Here is a 15,579-nt window from a genome sequence, read left to right on the forward strand (position 1 = left end):
TAAAAGATTTTCTGACTCCCACCAATAAGCCTCAAATCCGAGCTTTTATGGGTTTAGCCGGTGACTATAGGAAATATATACCTGAATTTTCTGTAATTTCGACTCCACTGACAAATCTATTAAAAGGTCGTTGCCGAAAATCAACTATTGAGTAGAATAGTTCCTGTCAAAAGGCTTTTGAAGAACTTAAAGAAAAACTTTCTAAATATCCTGTTTTATACAGTCCTAATTTTTCAAAACAATTCATCATTCAGTGTGATGCTTCCAATCTTGGTATTGGAGTTGTCCTCACTCAAGTAAGTGACTATGACGAAGAACATCCCATCATGTACCTGAGCAAGAAATTTTCATCTGCAGAGCAAAAGTACAGTACTACAGAAAGAGAATGTGTTGCCATCATTTATGTCGTGCAGAAACTGAAGTGCTATCTTGATGGAAAACAAAAATTTGTCATACAAACCGACCATAATCCGTTGGTATGGCTAGAGAAAAATTCTGGGACTATTCCAAGACTTTTAAGATGGGCGCTAATATTACAATCCTTTAATTATGAAATTGTACGTAAGGGAAAACAACATCAGGATGCTGATAGTTTGAGTCGTATCCCTTAAGTCTTATAATTTAATATCTCTTATTGCCAATAATAATTAAAAAGAAATTTATAGTTCCTTATTTGCATTTATTGTGTTTAGTATTTAGCTGTATTATCATTTAGTGTATACTAGTGTTGTATTATGAATTTGGTTTAAAATGTATTATTTTTATGTAAAGTTCAGAGGGGATAAGTTGCTGTGCAAATATTAATTAAAGGTACTAAATTCAGATAGAACTGGTACTAACTATTACTTCTGCTGAATTTTCTGTTATCAAGAAGTGAACTTCTGAACAGTATGTTCAAACTATTTTTGTTTTCCTAATCCAAGACTGAACTTTAATGAAGTTTTACAGGTTACAAACGAGCAACTTTTCTCTCTGATATCGTGAAAAGTTTTCCCTGGAGGGGAGGAAAGGACTGAAGCACTGGACACTATGATGAGATGGCGACAAAAACTAAATTTAGTTGGTGCCGAGTGGCAACGTGGGAAAAAGAAACGTGAAAGTGGATGATGTGGTGTGCGTGAAGAAGGAACACCGGAAGGAATAATTTATTAAAATTTAAAATGTTTCATGTTTAAATGTTAGTCTTTGTAAAGTTGTGTAATGTAGTGATCATCCCTATGTGTCAAAAAATAAATAAACCAATTCGGTTTAAAAATAGGCCTGTTTCTTTGGAATAATTCTTGCTACCATATTACAATCGTCTCTAATTTTTCCAGAATTGCTGAGATGCAGTTATTTTTACTCCTTTCCAAAAAAGTGTAAGGTGGTGCACAGAAAAACGCTATCAATCATTTAAAAAGAAATAAATAAAGTATTAGTGAAATAAAACTTTTGCTTAAAATTGTCTGTAGAAAGATACTACAGTTATTGAATTGCATATAAATAGAAAGAATTCTATGTTACATATTAAAAATGATGAATATTTTGTAACTGGTGCGAAGTTTTATAAATATATGCGTATGATTCTGTTAACATAATTAATTAAATAATTGATTTAGAATAAAATTGAAGCGAATTGAAACAGCTAAAAAAAATGATCAGCTATCTCAAATCAAATTTAGGCTTATCATGAGGAACATGCCGCCAACATTTTAATAATTGACTGCAATTTTGGTACTTAAATCTCCACACGGACTACCCCAATTTTGGTCAATTATTTTAAAATTATATTTTTAGTAATAATTAGAGCAAAATTTAACGTTTTAATAAATAAAATATATGAACTTTAATAAATAACTTAGAGACGTACGATTGAATATGATAAATCACCTACTAGGATATTAAGACAATTTAGCACCTATTTTTCTACTACACATCTACTCTTTTCCTCATCCTCTAAAGGTATAGAGGGAATAGGATAGAATCGTGAGTGAGTTGACAAATCGTCAAATGACGCAACAGTTCACAAATGTGAGTGTTTCTCCTTCTTTGCCCGATATGCAGTGACGTAGTATACTAAAAAAAAGTAAAGCACAAATATTGAACTTTTTGCTTTCATTTGATTAGATCCAAAATCTAACACAGATCTATAGTTTTCGATACAAAACCACATGCCAAATTTTATCAAAAAGTTTCCCTTTTGTCCTGCTTAATATAATGAAAAAATTAAGAATACATTTTAAACTCTTGGTTTTCCAGAGATCAAATCCAAAATCCGACACAGATCTACAGTTTGGGCCACAAGACCACTTGCTAAAATTTAATTATCCAAATTTCTTCATTTTCAAATTATCATATTCAAATATGCGCCAATATGGAGACCAACAATAACGAGCCACTTTGTATCATTTAATACAAAATTCAATGTACATCTAAAATATTATTGATAAATCTGCATACCGAATTTCATTTTTGAGCTATCGTGTTTTTATATATGCGGACAGACAGAGAGACTTCACTTCGACGAATTTCATAGACATTTTGGAGCCTGTTTAGAAATTTATTATTAAAATTAAATTCCAAATTTTATTGCTTTACCTCACTATTTTTTGAGTTACCTTACTCATAGACAAACATATATAATTCCATTAACTTGTTTATCGTATTTGTTGATGTTTGAAATGAGCAAGTTCGTCAAAATCCCGAAATCGAATTTTTTATTAATTACAATACTTTTTTATTGTATATTTCATATATGAAAAAATAAAAAAAATCAATTTTATGGGTAGAAAAGTACATAAAATCTTTGCTGTTTTCTTTATGTATTAAAAAGTTTTTCTTTCTTTATTAGAAACATTAATATCTGAATAATTATTAATATAAAGTGTTGGATGGTGAGAAAAAGTGTGCATATGTTTTCTCAAAGAAGTTTGGTTAGTTATTCTTTTTCATATTAACGGTTCGATCAAAATCGGTTATGAATTATGATGCAATACCCAAGCAAATGTTATGGATTATCCATCGTACTTTTGAATCGCAAAGACATATAGGGAAAATCTTTCGACACCCAACCATAGCCACCGCATTGTTATTGCTCGGTTTTAATTATTGATTTCGTAGACAGAACATTGTGCCACGTTCTTCTCTCTGGAATAAGGATCATTGTTTTTTTAAATATATTGATTCAGAATGAAATGCTCTGATAGAAGGTATTACAATTTTTAAGGAAATTCGAATTCACAATTTGCAATTTCTTTATTACATCATCGGAACTATGTCTGTGTGCCTATGTTTGCTATGTGACATTAGTAAAAGGTTAGTTATGTGATTATTTCGGTTTCAGTTGAGGTTCGGTAGTGAAAATGCTTCCAAAATGCATAACTAGCTTTCTTTACTATATTAAGAAGTAAAAACTCTCACAGTCGGGATTCTAAAAATGAAAAGGTTTGAGTACTTCTAGTGTTCATGGCCTTGATCAGTCAGTGCCCTCAATTTGGGAGTACGAGTACAATATATCCTAAACTTCTTCTGAAGCTCACCGGGAGGTAAACAAACAAACAAAAAATCCCTGATTGCAACATCTGAAAGTATGGAATTATAAAACATCGAAATTTTTTAAACAATAACCGTTTTGGTTGAAAGTAAAGCAATTTTTTTTTAATTGGAACAAAAAAAAAATGGTGAAATAATAGCGTTGGTTGAATCTAAAACGATATTTTCGTTTAGAGAATGTGCAGTGAAAATGTATATTTGAAACTTGTAAATATAGAATAGTACAGATTGGTGTCCAAGGATGACATATCTAGAGGTAGTAAGCTTTAATATAAAACAAAAATAACCGAAATCCTACCACCAGCTGAATCTTGGAAACAGTTCATAGGGTTTTTTTTTTTGTTTTTTTCTTTCAATATAAACTGGAGGTAAACAGCAATTGAATGAATATTCGTTAGCATTTAAAGCAATGGCAAAATTTGAGATTAAATAAAATAAGTTTGGAACTTGATGGCGTCAATCCAAGAATTATTTTACAATGAACACAAATGATGTTATTTTGTTATTTTTATCCGCCATGCGTCTTGTAAAAATTTAATACATATATATATTAATTAGTAATAAAAACAAAGTTAAAAGGGAAAAAAAGTGAATCAAAATTAAATAAAATAAAATAAGAATCCTGCCTGAAGACTTTCTCAAGGTTCACCCTCAGGCAGGGATTCAAACTAATGATAAAACAATAATTGGTATACACGATAAAAAGGAAGATTTCAACTTTAAAATAACGATATTTTGTAATTACCATTTTAATCTAAACTCTAAAATTTTCATAAATTTAGTTTTCTCACAATTCAACAGGATAAAAAGTGTTTTGTAAAAACAAAATTTCCTATATTGATGCAACAAATAATCTCATTAAAATTTTAACTAATCATGAATTTCCCCAAAACTACTGCAATATTGATTTTTTAACAAAAAAAGAGATGATTCGGTATGAATCCTTTGCCTAAAATAAAAATAGACTTTCCGTTGCATATTAAATAACTCAATAGATGGCGCTAAGACCCTCCAATTATTTATCACCTTGAATGGCGTAAGTAAAAATAAAATAAACAAGATGGGACACTTTTTTTGAATAAAAGTTTTACTTGCTGCTGGTATGTACTTTCCTTTTTGTTTTAATAATTGGTTATGAGTGTTCTTATATAGTTTATTTTATGTTATTATATTTTTTGCTTAATTGGTGGTTGTATTCTTTAATAATTATTGTTTTGTTTCATTTCTGTTAAAATGGTGCATCTCTTAGGCCTTCATTTCAGAATATTTTTGGGTCAGGAGGGGTCAATACTGTTGGACTAAGTTCAAACAGAAAAAATCCCTTATTTTGAAAAAATAATGTCTGAGGGTTATTAGCTATTAATTGCAAAATATGAAACGAGCTATTAATTGTAAAATATGAAAGTAGATTGCTAAAGATTTATATAATAGATGTACATGGTATGCTTTTTTTTATCGAAATGAAATTTCCGTATTTTCTTCTTTAATAATCTTTAGGCACATAAGGCTGACAACTCTTCAGTCAAAGTCCTATTCTGGCATTTTGGACGTCAGGTGATATTTGAATGTCAAGTCGTCGCGAGTAATAACAAGGGTAATAAGATCAATTGCAAAATAACAATCACTGGTGCAGGGACCAGTGGTTGCTATTAAAAAGTACGACCCGTTAAAGGAACACAATCTCATAACCACTGCTGTATCTTACAGAGAAATGCGAACTCGCTTACTTATATATATATATCAAGTCATCAATTTTAAAAGGATTTTTTATAATCTACTCAGATAATTTAAAACCGTTTGACGTTATTTATTTTCGCAGATGAACTTAGCTGAGATTAATTTGTGAGATTACTCTCTCTTCAACTTTCTTTTATACTTCCTTCAGAAAATCCTGAACAAATTAAATAGTTAATACGAAGTCAAATATTTGTATCACTATTTATTTTCGTAGTTTTTTTATAAAAATGACAAATATTTCCTTTAGAAAAACTTCGCCATCTATAAAATATAATTTTTATAAAAAATAATACTAATTAAGAAAACATTTGATGCAGCATTTGCATCTATTTGTTTTTTTAGAAATTAGAATCACAACTAAAAAAAGGCAATTTTATATCTTTAAATTTCTATTTCATTTGTAGACTACACTATTTAAAATATAATTGCAATTTATTATTTAAAAAATTTATATTTACATTTAGTCATAATTGTACAATTATTGTATTCATCATCTCTTCTTTAACCATGTTCCTTTTATTTTTTTAATCATTGATTATTTTTACAATTTCCTGCAACTCCATCAGCTCAGTATCCGTAATAGTAATTTCATTCAAATCCTAGCAAAATCAAATCTGTTTGCAAAATCTGTTATTCGATTCTTCTCCGCTTCTCCTATTTTTGAAAAAGAAGATTATATCATTTAATTATTGTTTAAAAAATATTATTATCCTGAAGTAATATTCAGATAAGATCTACTTTATTTCCTGTATCCTTTTACTGGAGTTTTAGAATTTCACTATACATTTATGGAATAAGTTAGCAGAAATAGCTGCTATTTTTCGACAGTGATATGGCATTTGCTACTTTTTCGTTTGGCATGACTATTTTCATGTATTGTATTCGATAATATTCTGATGATGATTAGGTGTGTGATAAAAGTGGTGTATATTCTTTAATATATAAGATATAAATTTAATAATTAATTAAAAATGTTAAATGTTGCTTTAAATTTGAAAAGTGAATGCTATTTGGCAATTTAATATAAAATAGGAATTGCTGTAATAGATGCATTTCATGTAGGGATATAAAGAAATGGAACCTTAATTTAGTATTTATTACCTTAAATATTAGTTTTAGTTGTTAATAATTCGTCAATCTCTTGTTAAAAATGTTATTTCAAACATTCCTTTTATATATTATTTACATTTTAAAAAGATTCTTGCTTTTTGATAAAATGATTTAATATGAGATTTGATATGAAGACGAAACTTTTTAGAAAAAAAAATTGCATATATTTTTGACTATCTTTATTTTTTAAAGAAGACGGAAAGTTTTGGTTTTAATGTTCGGCTGTTAGATCCTGAGTCGCGAGAAACCTTCGGATATTCTTTTGATGGACTACACTGACTTAAAAATATGTTCCAATATCAAGTATCAAGTGAATTTCAAAATTAGGGTTTCAAAGAGCAAATTAAAAAAATCTGGTAAACCAAAAAATATTTCATTGAAATGAATTTTGCTTACATTTTAAATTCATACATTAATCTGCAAATTTCTTGTGATGTTCAGAAAATTTTAGACTAGAGATATTTTGATCCAAACATTTTTTTTATCAGCACTGCAATTTGAAAATAATTAAGAAAATGAAGATTCTAATAATGTGTAGAAATTTGTTGTAAAATATTACACAGACAAAGGCTTAAAAAACATTAATTGAATTTTTAATGTGAAATTATTTACTTTAAAATCAGTTAAATGGCAAAAAATGAAACACTTGAAAGACGAAGGTACTATTGAAGATTCTAATTTAATTCCCATACTCACGACGAGCTTATAGAATGCGTTTAATTTTGAAATACATGTCATAAAATATTGGGAGAAAATGTGAAGTGATACCATGTAAAACCAAGGATAACGTGTAAACGTACCCAAGATTTTTAAAAAAATCCCGTACTGATTTTCAGCGGATATGCGAGTAAACATATAGTAATATATTAAATGACAATTTTTTAACACCTCAATGACTTATTATGAATTCTTTTTTATTTCATTAAAATATATTTAGATTTTTACAGTTTACAATTATATATTTAAAGACAGCTTATAATAATTTTGAATTTGAGGTAACAATTTCTTTTATGGATTAAAAATTTTGAATTAAACACACCCTTATATTATATTTTACGAGTTCGGTGTATAAATGTGAGAAGGTCTGTAATTCAAAGTGTTGAATAAGAATTAGAAATAAGAATGAAATGCTTCTAATGAAAAACAGCACTTCGATAATGTTTTTTTAATTTGTATTTTACAGAGAGACAATGGGAAACTGGAAACAATGATCGGATATCAGATGCAGATTCATAATTACTTATATATAGTTGTAGAATCTGTAGAAGAGTTATCGAAACCAAGATAAAAAGACACAGGAGCAAATTTTTCAAAGTATATTTATTATGATTGCTGTAAAAATTAACATTAAATGTGTTGCATTAAAAAAATCATTTCTTTATAATTTGCACGTTGTTTTGAATGAATTTTCACTTTCAAGCATAAGTCTTAGTCCATTCTGAATCAAATTTAAATTGCGAATTGAGTTTATAGGCATTAAAATAGACCGAAAAAATTAAAATAATAATAAATGACAAATTTTCAAGGAATTACATTTATGAACAGGAACGAATAGACAATATGCCTTGCTGTGATAAAACTACCCATAAAAACTAAAGGATCCTGCGTTCGCAGCGGCTCCCCTTCCCTCACCTGGTACATCACTGTAGATCGATTTTGCTGCCACTCCAGATACTGCACCAAAATTTCTTAAAGCGCTTTCATCAGTTCCAGTTGATATCCTATATATTTCGGAATCATAGTCACCAACTGATGGATATATATAACTCGAATATATCGGGAAATTCAAAAATCCTCCAAAATCGTTGTTAAAGTTAGTGCTTTGTGAGTAACCGCTTGCAATTCCTTCTAATGTGTCAGCTGAATAATCACGAGTTTCGTAGAAGTAGTTGCCTCCCGTTCCTCCGTTGCTTGCGTAACTGCCCGAGAAGGCAGAATTTCCAGCGTCGTTGTAACTGTAGATGACATTTGATCCTCTTGTAATTCCGCTTCCTAATGTTCCGACTGTTGATCCGTAAAGGATTCCTTCTGCTGATTCTGATCCCCCTCCACCACCTGCTGCCTCTGCTGCTGATCCAGCGGTTGATCCCCCTCTTTCCGATGCAGCTGCTGCTCCTGATTCTGCGATTGCTGTCCTTCCTTCTGCAGCAGCTGCTGATCCTGATGCAGCGAGTGATCCTTCTCTTCCCGATGCAGCTGCCACTCCTGATGCAGCGCCTGCTCTTCTTCCTTCTGCAGCAGCTGTTGATCCTGATGCAGCGAGTGATCCTCCTCTTCCCGATGCAGCTGCCGCTCCTGATGCAGCGCTTGCTCCTCTTCCGTCTGCAGCAGCTGTTGATCCTGATGCAGCGACTGATCCCTCTCTTTGCGATGCTGCTGCTGCTCCTGATGCAGCGTTTGCTCTTCTTCCGTCTACAGCAGCTGTTGATCCTGATGCAGCAAGTGATCCCCCTCTTTGCGATGCAGCTGCTGCTCCAGATGCAGCGCTTGCTCCTCTTCCGTCTACAGCAGCTGTTGATCCTGATGCAGCAAGTGATCCCCCTCTTTGCGATGCAGCTGCTGCTCCAGATGCAGCGCTTGCTCCTCTTCCGTCTGCAGCAGCCGTTGATCCTGATGCAGCAAGTGATCCCCCTCTTTGCGATGCAGCTGCTGCTCCAGATGCAGCGCTTGCTCCTCTTCCGTCTGCAGCAGCCGTTGATCCTGATGCAGCGACTGATCCCCCTCTATCCGATGCTGCTCCTGCTCCTGATGCAGCGTTTGCTCCTCCTCTTCCCGATGCAGCTGCCGCTCCTGATGCAGCGCTTGCTCTCCTTCCTTCTGCAGCAGCTGCTGATCCTGATGCAGCGAGTGATCCTTCTCTTCCCGATGCAGCTGCTGCTCCTGATGCAGCACTTGCTCTCCCTCCTTCTCCAGCAGCTGTTGCTCCTGATGCAGCACCTGCTCCTGATCCGTAACCTCTACCTCCAGCTCTTTCAGCAGTTCCAGTTGATATCCAATAAATTTCGGAATCATAGTCACCAACTGATGGATCTATATCACTCGAATATATTGGGCCATTCGAAATTCCTCCATATTTATTGTTAAATTTACTGCTTTGTGAGTAAACGCCTGCTCCTCCTTCTCCTGTAGCACCTGAGTAATCAGGAGTTTCGTAGAAGTAGTAGCCTCCCGTTCCTCCGTTGCTTGCGTAACTGCCTGAGAAGGCCGAATTACCAGCGTCGTTGTAAGTGTAGATGACATTTGATCCTCTTGTAATTCCGCTTCCTGATGTTCCGACTGTTGATCCGTAAAGGATTCCTTCTGCTGATTCTGATCCCCCTCCACCTCCTGCTGCCTCGGCTGCTGGTTCAGCGAGTGATCCTCCTTTTCCCGATGCAGCTGCCGCTCCTGATGCAGCGCTTGCTCTTCTTCCTTCTGCAGCAGCTGTTGATCCTGATGCGGCGAGTGATCCTCCTGTATCCGATGCAGCTTCCGCTCCTGATGCAGCACTTGCTCTTCTTCCTTCTGCTGCAGCTGTTGATCCTGATGCAGCGAGTGATCCTCCTCTTCCCGATGCAGCTGCCGCTCCTGATGCAGCGTTTGCTCTTCTTCCTTCTGCAGCAGCTGTTGATCCTGATGCGGCGAGTGATCCTCCTCTTCCCGACGCCGCTGCTGCTCCTGATACAGCGCTTGCTCTTCTTCCTTCTGCAGCAGCTGTTGATCCTGATGCAGCGCTTGCTCTTCTTCCTTCTGCAGCAGCTGTTGATCCTGATGCAGCGCTTGCTCTTCTTCCTTCTGCAGAAGCTGTTGATCCAGATGCGTCGAGCGATCCTCCTCTTCCCGACGCCGCTGCCGCTCCTGATGCAGCGCTTGCTCTTCTTCCTTCTGCAGCAGCTGTTGATCCTGATGCAGCGAGTGATCCTCTTCTTCCCGATGCTGCTGTCGCTCCTGATGCAGCGTTTGCTCTTCTTCCTTCTGCAGCAGCTGTTGATCCAGATGCGGCGAGAGATCCTCCTCTTCCCGACGCCGCTGCTGCTCCTGATGCAGCGTTTGCTCTTCTTCCTTCAGCAGAAGCTGTTGCTCCTGATGCAGCACCTGCTCCTGATCCATAACCTCTACCTCCATTTCTTTGACCAGTTCCAGTTGATATCCAATATATTTCGGAATCATAGTCACCAACTGATGGATCTATATCAGTCGAATATATCGGGCCATTCAAAAATTCTCCATAATCGTTGTTGAAGTTACTGCTTTGTGAGTAAACGCCTGCTCCTCCTTCTCCTGTAGCAGCTGAGTAATCAGGAGTTTCGTAGAAGTAGTAGCCTCCAGTTCCTCCGTTGCTTGCGTAACTGCCTGGGACGGCAGAATTTCCAGCGTCGTTGTAACTGTAGATGACATTTGACCCTCTTGTAATTCCGCTTCCTGATGTTCCGACTGTTGATCCGTAAATGATTCCTTCTGCTGATTCTGATCCTCCTACACCTCCTGCTGCCTCTGCTCCTGATCCAGCTGTTGATCCCCCTCTTTCAGATACAGCTGTTGCTCCTGATGCTGCGATTGCTCTTCTTCCCTCTGCAGCAGCTGTTGTTCCTGATGCAGCGAGTGATCCTCCTCTTCCCGAGGCAGCTGCCGCTCCTGATGCAGCGTTTGCTCTTCTTCCTTCTGCAGCAGCTGTTGATCCTGATGCAGCGAGTGATCCTCCTCTTCCCGAGGCAGCTGCCGCTCCTGATGCAGCGTTTGCTCTTCTTCCTTCTGCAGCAGCTGTTGATCCTGATGCAGCGAGTGATCCTCCTCTTCCCGAGGCAGCTGCTGCCCCTGATGCAGCGTTTGCTCTTCTTCCTTCTGCAGCAGCTGTTGATCCTGATGCAGCGAGTGATCCTCCTCTTCCCGACGCAGCTGCTGCCCCTGATGCAGCGTTTGCTCTTCTTCCTTCTGCAGCAGCTGTTGATCCTGATGCAGCGAGTGATCCTCCTCTTCCCGAGGCAGCTGCTGCCCCTGATGCAGCGTTTGCTCTTCTTCCTTCTGCAGCAGCTGTTGATCCTGATGCAGCGAGTGATCCTCCTCTTCCCGACGCAGCTGCTGCCCCTGATACAGCGTTTGCTCTTCTTCCTTCTGCAGCAGCTGTTGATCCTGATGCAGCGAGTGATCCTCCTCTTCCCAACGCAGCTGCTCCTGATGCAGCGTTTGCTCTTCTTCCTTCGGCAGCAGCTGTTGATCCAGATGCGGCGAGCGATCCTCCTCTTCCCGACGCAGCTGCTGCTCCTAATGCAGCGTTTGCTCTTCTTCCTTCGGCAGCAGCTGTTGATCCAGATGCGGCGAGCGATCCTCCTCTTCCCGACGCAGCTGCTGCCCCTGATGCAGCGTTTGCTCTTCTTCCTTCTGCAGCAGCTGTTGATCCTGATGCAGCGAGTGATCCCCCTCTTTCCGATGCAGCTGCTGCTAATGATGCAGCGTTTGCTCTTCTTCCTTCAGCAGCAGCTGTTGCTCCTGATGCAGCACCTGCTCCTGATCCATAACCTCTACCTCCAGCTCTTTGAGCAGTTCCAGTTGATATCCGGTATATTTCGGAATCATAGTCACCAACTGATGGATCTATATCACTCGAATATATCGGGCCATTCAAAAATTCTCCATAATCGTTGTTGAAGTTACTGCTTTGTGAGTAAACGCCTGCTCCTCCTTCTCCTGTTGCAGCTGAGTAATCAGGAGTTTCGTAGAAGTAGTAGCCTCCCGTTCCTCCGTTGTTTGCGTAAATGCCTGAGAAGGCAGAATTTCCAGCGTCGTTGTAACTGTAGATGACATTTGATCCTCTTGTAATTCCGCTTCCTGATGTTCCGACTGTTGATCCGTAAATGTTTCCTTCTGCTGATTCTGACCCCCCTCCCCCTCCTGCTGCCTCTGCTGCTGATCCAGCGGTTGATCCCCCTCTTTTCGATGCAGCTGTTGCTCCTGATGTAGCGATTGCTTTTCTTCCTTCTCCAGCAGCTGTTGATCCTGATGCAGCGCTTGCTCTTCTTCCTTCCGCAGCAGCTGTTGATCCTGATGCAGCGAGTGATCCTCCTACATCAGATGCAGCTGCCGCTCCTGATGCAGCGCTTGCTCTTCTTCCTTCTGCAGCAGCTGTTGATTCTGATGCTGCTAGTGATCCCCCTCTATCAAGCGCAGCTGCAAAAATTTATGAAATAAAATTCGTTGTAAAAAATTACTGATCGAAATATATTTTGAAAATACATTCATTCATTTTTCAGCCTGAACATTTTACTAAAACATTCATCACTATTACATTCTTCATTAACTAAATATGAAGATTTAACACATTTATTACATAATACACATAACTCATTTCTAAAAAGCAAAATTATATTTTATTAATTTAACTCACATCTATGTATGCTTTATAAGTTCTCAAAATGTTTTACTTTCAATTTTTAATTTTCCTTGTAAAATTAATTCAGCAATGAAGTTAATATATCATTTTATCCAAAGATTAAAATATAAAATTAATACTAGGATTCTGCTAGCCGAGTTCTCTGTTAATCATACCTGTAACCCGAAATTCAAGCAAGTTTCTAATTTTTTTAAGAAGTTACAATATATTGCAAAAATGCTATTATTAACACTAATAAAATAGCTCGAAATGTGAAAATTGATATTTCAACTGATTTGTACAGTACTAAAGCTAATGAAATCCATAGAGACCCAACCAACCAGGATGAGAATAACAACTATTAATGCGATGACATGTAAAATGTCTGAGCTTGATTATATATATATATATATATATATATATATATATATATATATATATATATATATATATATATATATATATATATATATATATATATATATATATATATATATATATATATGGGATATTCCGGCATTTTGGGGCTCCTACACTTATTATGAGACTTCTCATAAAAAAAAATAGTATTTAGTTTCACATTTCGTCTTATTTTTGCGTCCTGCATCCTGAGCTCGACTTTTTCCCTATGGCGTTATTCGTTTATTCTGCTGGAAATCGTGGAATCCCTCCCCAATACTGTTTTCTTTAACGTAATTTTCTGTGTGTCTGTAATAATAAGTGTTTGTAAATTTTGTAGTGTAGCTGTGTGTCTGGAAATAAAAAATAGTGCATTTAAAACCGAGCAGTTCCTTAGAACATCACAACACACCCACTATAATTCTATATTTTATAATTTATTATTTTTGAAAATTTTATTTATTTAGCAATTAGGAAAATAAATTTTTTAATCGACTTGCTTTGGACTTTTACCAGCCAAATCGCCAAGGAAATTAGGCTCAGAAATTAGATGCCTGCTCTCTCTAATCGAAAATAGAACACTGGTATTTTGCAACTCAAGAAATTATTTAGAGGAAGGGAATAAACGTTCTATTCTTAAGTCCCATTAAGATGATATTATCAAATTTCAGGGGGTTGTTTTTATGGAAAAATAAATTGGCATTATAATTATCTTGAAAATTTTCTTATTTTAAAGGGAGATGTTATTTGGGGGTACATCTTGAAGGAATCAATAAAAAAAAGGCAAAAGAAATAACAAAATTATAAAAACTAATTAATGTTGAAAAAATTCATGCAAGAAATTTTGTTACAAATAAAAGGAATACCAAATAATATTCGCAATCTTATTTTTATAATTTTATATAAACAATTTTGGAAAACCTTGTCGAAAGAAAAGAAATTACGGTTTAAACTTTGGCCTCTATAAAACGAATTTTCGATTGTCTGATAGGATTATGGTCCCAGTCAGCTTCGGTAATTTAGGTTCTACTGCCTATTAATAAAACTTTTACTAAACACATAAAAATGAATTTAAGTTTAATTAGACAAATTAAATACTGATTATAATAATATATTCATAGTTCGCATAAATGTTGAACTTACCAGAACTGAATCCAATAGTCAGTATTAGGAGAGGTAGGAGAATAGACAAAATATCCATCTTTTCTCTTTACTACAAACTGCAGTGATGCATCAGAGCGAATAATGTTCATATATATATACATATAACCTCTAAGATTCTCTATGTTGCAATCTAACACCTGAAGACATTAATATTTTACAACAACGAGACAGCATTTCACACTTTCATGTCAGACTGGTAGAACATGGACAAACTTTTTTTTGTCGGCATTCCAGGAAAATGAAATATGGATGATTTTGATTGCATAGGATATTAACTTTGTGTAAATAGTTTACAAGTTGAAATTTTATATTTCTGCTTCATGATTAAAATCTATAAAAGTCGATAATCATCTAGAGATAGTAATAAATTCTGTTTTGAGAATGCGTAAACAAACATGTCGCTTTGCAAAATTTTCACTCATTCGTTTCTGCAATATTTGTTGCTGTAAACATACGAATAGTGCAAGAGTCCTTAATAAAGAATAATTTGGAGCATTTGAAACAGAAAGAAAAATTCAAGAAATTATTTATTATAATACTTTGCAAAATTATTTACAATAAAATAACAAAGATCTTTTAAATGATTCGGTATTGCAACATGGAAAAAAGTGAATACTTTGCGGAATTTCAATTTTTTTTTGTACCATGATTTCGAGTTTCACTTGATCTAATGATTAATTTGATTTTTTAAGAATCAATATAAGATTTTTTCAATAGTGCATAGACATTTTTACTTAATGAGTGATTTAGGTATTCAACATATTAAAGGAGTTATAAGTAAATTCTTTTCAAATCCTTTTTTTAAATCAACTTTACTTCTCCAGGTTTTTTTAGAAGTCGCCTTTAGCCATATTTTTTTCTAAAAACTTCAACATATATATATAATATGATACATTTTATAATTATCCTTATTATTTCATAATTTAAAAAACAACAACATCCAAACTGTGAATACTAGGGTCGTTTCTTCATTTCAAACTGCGAGTGAACCATAAGAGAAAGAACAAGCAAAAAGAACAAAATAAACTTAATTGCAATACTTATGAATAAACTTGGTTGTATTTCTTCATAATTGCCATGAAGATTCAGACATTTTTCATACAGGTGGATCTTGTACCTGGTTCTCGATCCCTCCTTCGAAAAATGTTGCCACCAGTGATATGAAACAGACAGACGGTGAACTTTCTTTTGAAATTCTTCAGTAATCTTAAGTTCCTTGAATATTCTTTTAAGAAATGAATATGAAAAATTAATTTCTATAAAAGCTTCTTTCAAAATCGGAATTTTGGCAT

General features: G+C 35.2%; 1 protein-coding gene across 1 annotated transcript; it reads right to left on the reverse strand.

The window, feature by feature from the left end:
- Window positions 1-7,957: 7,957 nt before the first annotated feature.
- On the reverse strand, window positions 7,958-14,398 carry LOC129962939 (fibroin heavy chain-like). The gene is made up of 2 exons (XM_056076941.1): window positions 14,267-14,398; window positions 7,958-12,522 (listed from the first exon to the last, which is right to left on the reverse strand). The coding sequence occupies exons 1-2, from the start codon at window positions 14,322-14,324 to the stop codon at window positions 7,958-7,960; spliced, it is 4,623 nt and encodes a 1,540-aa protein (XP_055932916.1). The 5' UTR covers window positions 14,325-14,398.
- Window positions 14,399-15,579: the final 1,181 nt, after the last annotated feature.

The sequence above is a fragment of the Argiope bruennichi genome, chromosome 3 (assembly GCF_947563725.1).
Source record: "Argiope bruennichi chromosome 3, qqArgBrue1.1, whole genome shotgun sequence".
NCBI classification, from domain to species: domain Eukaryota; kingdom Metazoa; phylum Arthropoda; class Arachnida; order Araneae; family Araneidae; genus Argiope; species Argiope bruennichi.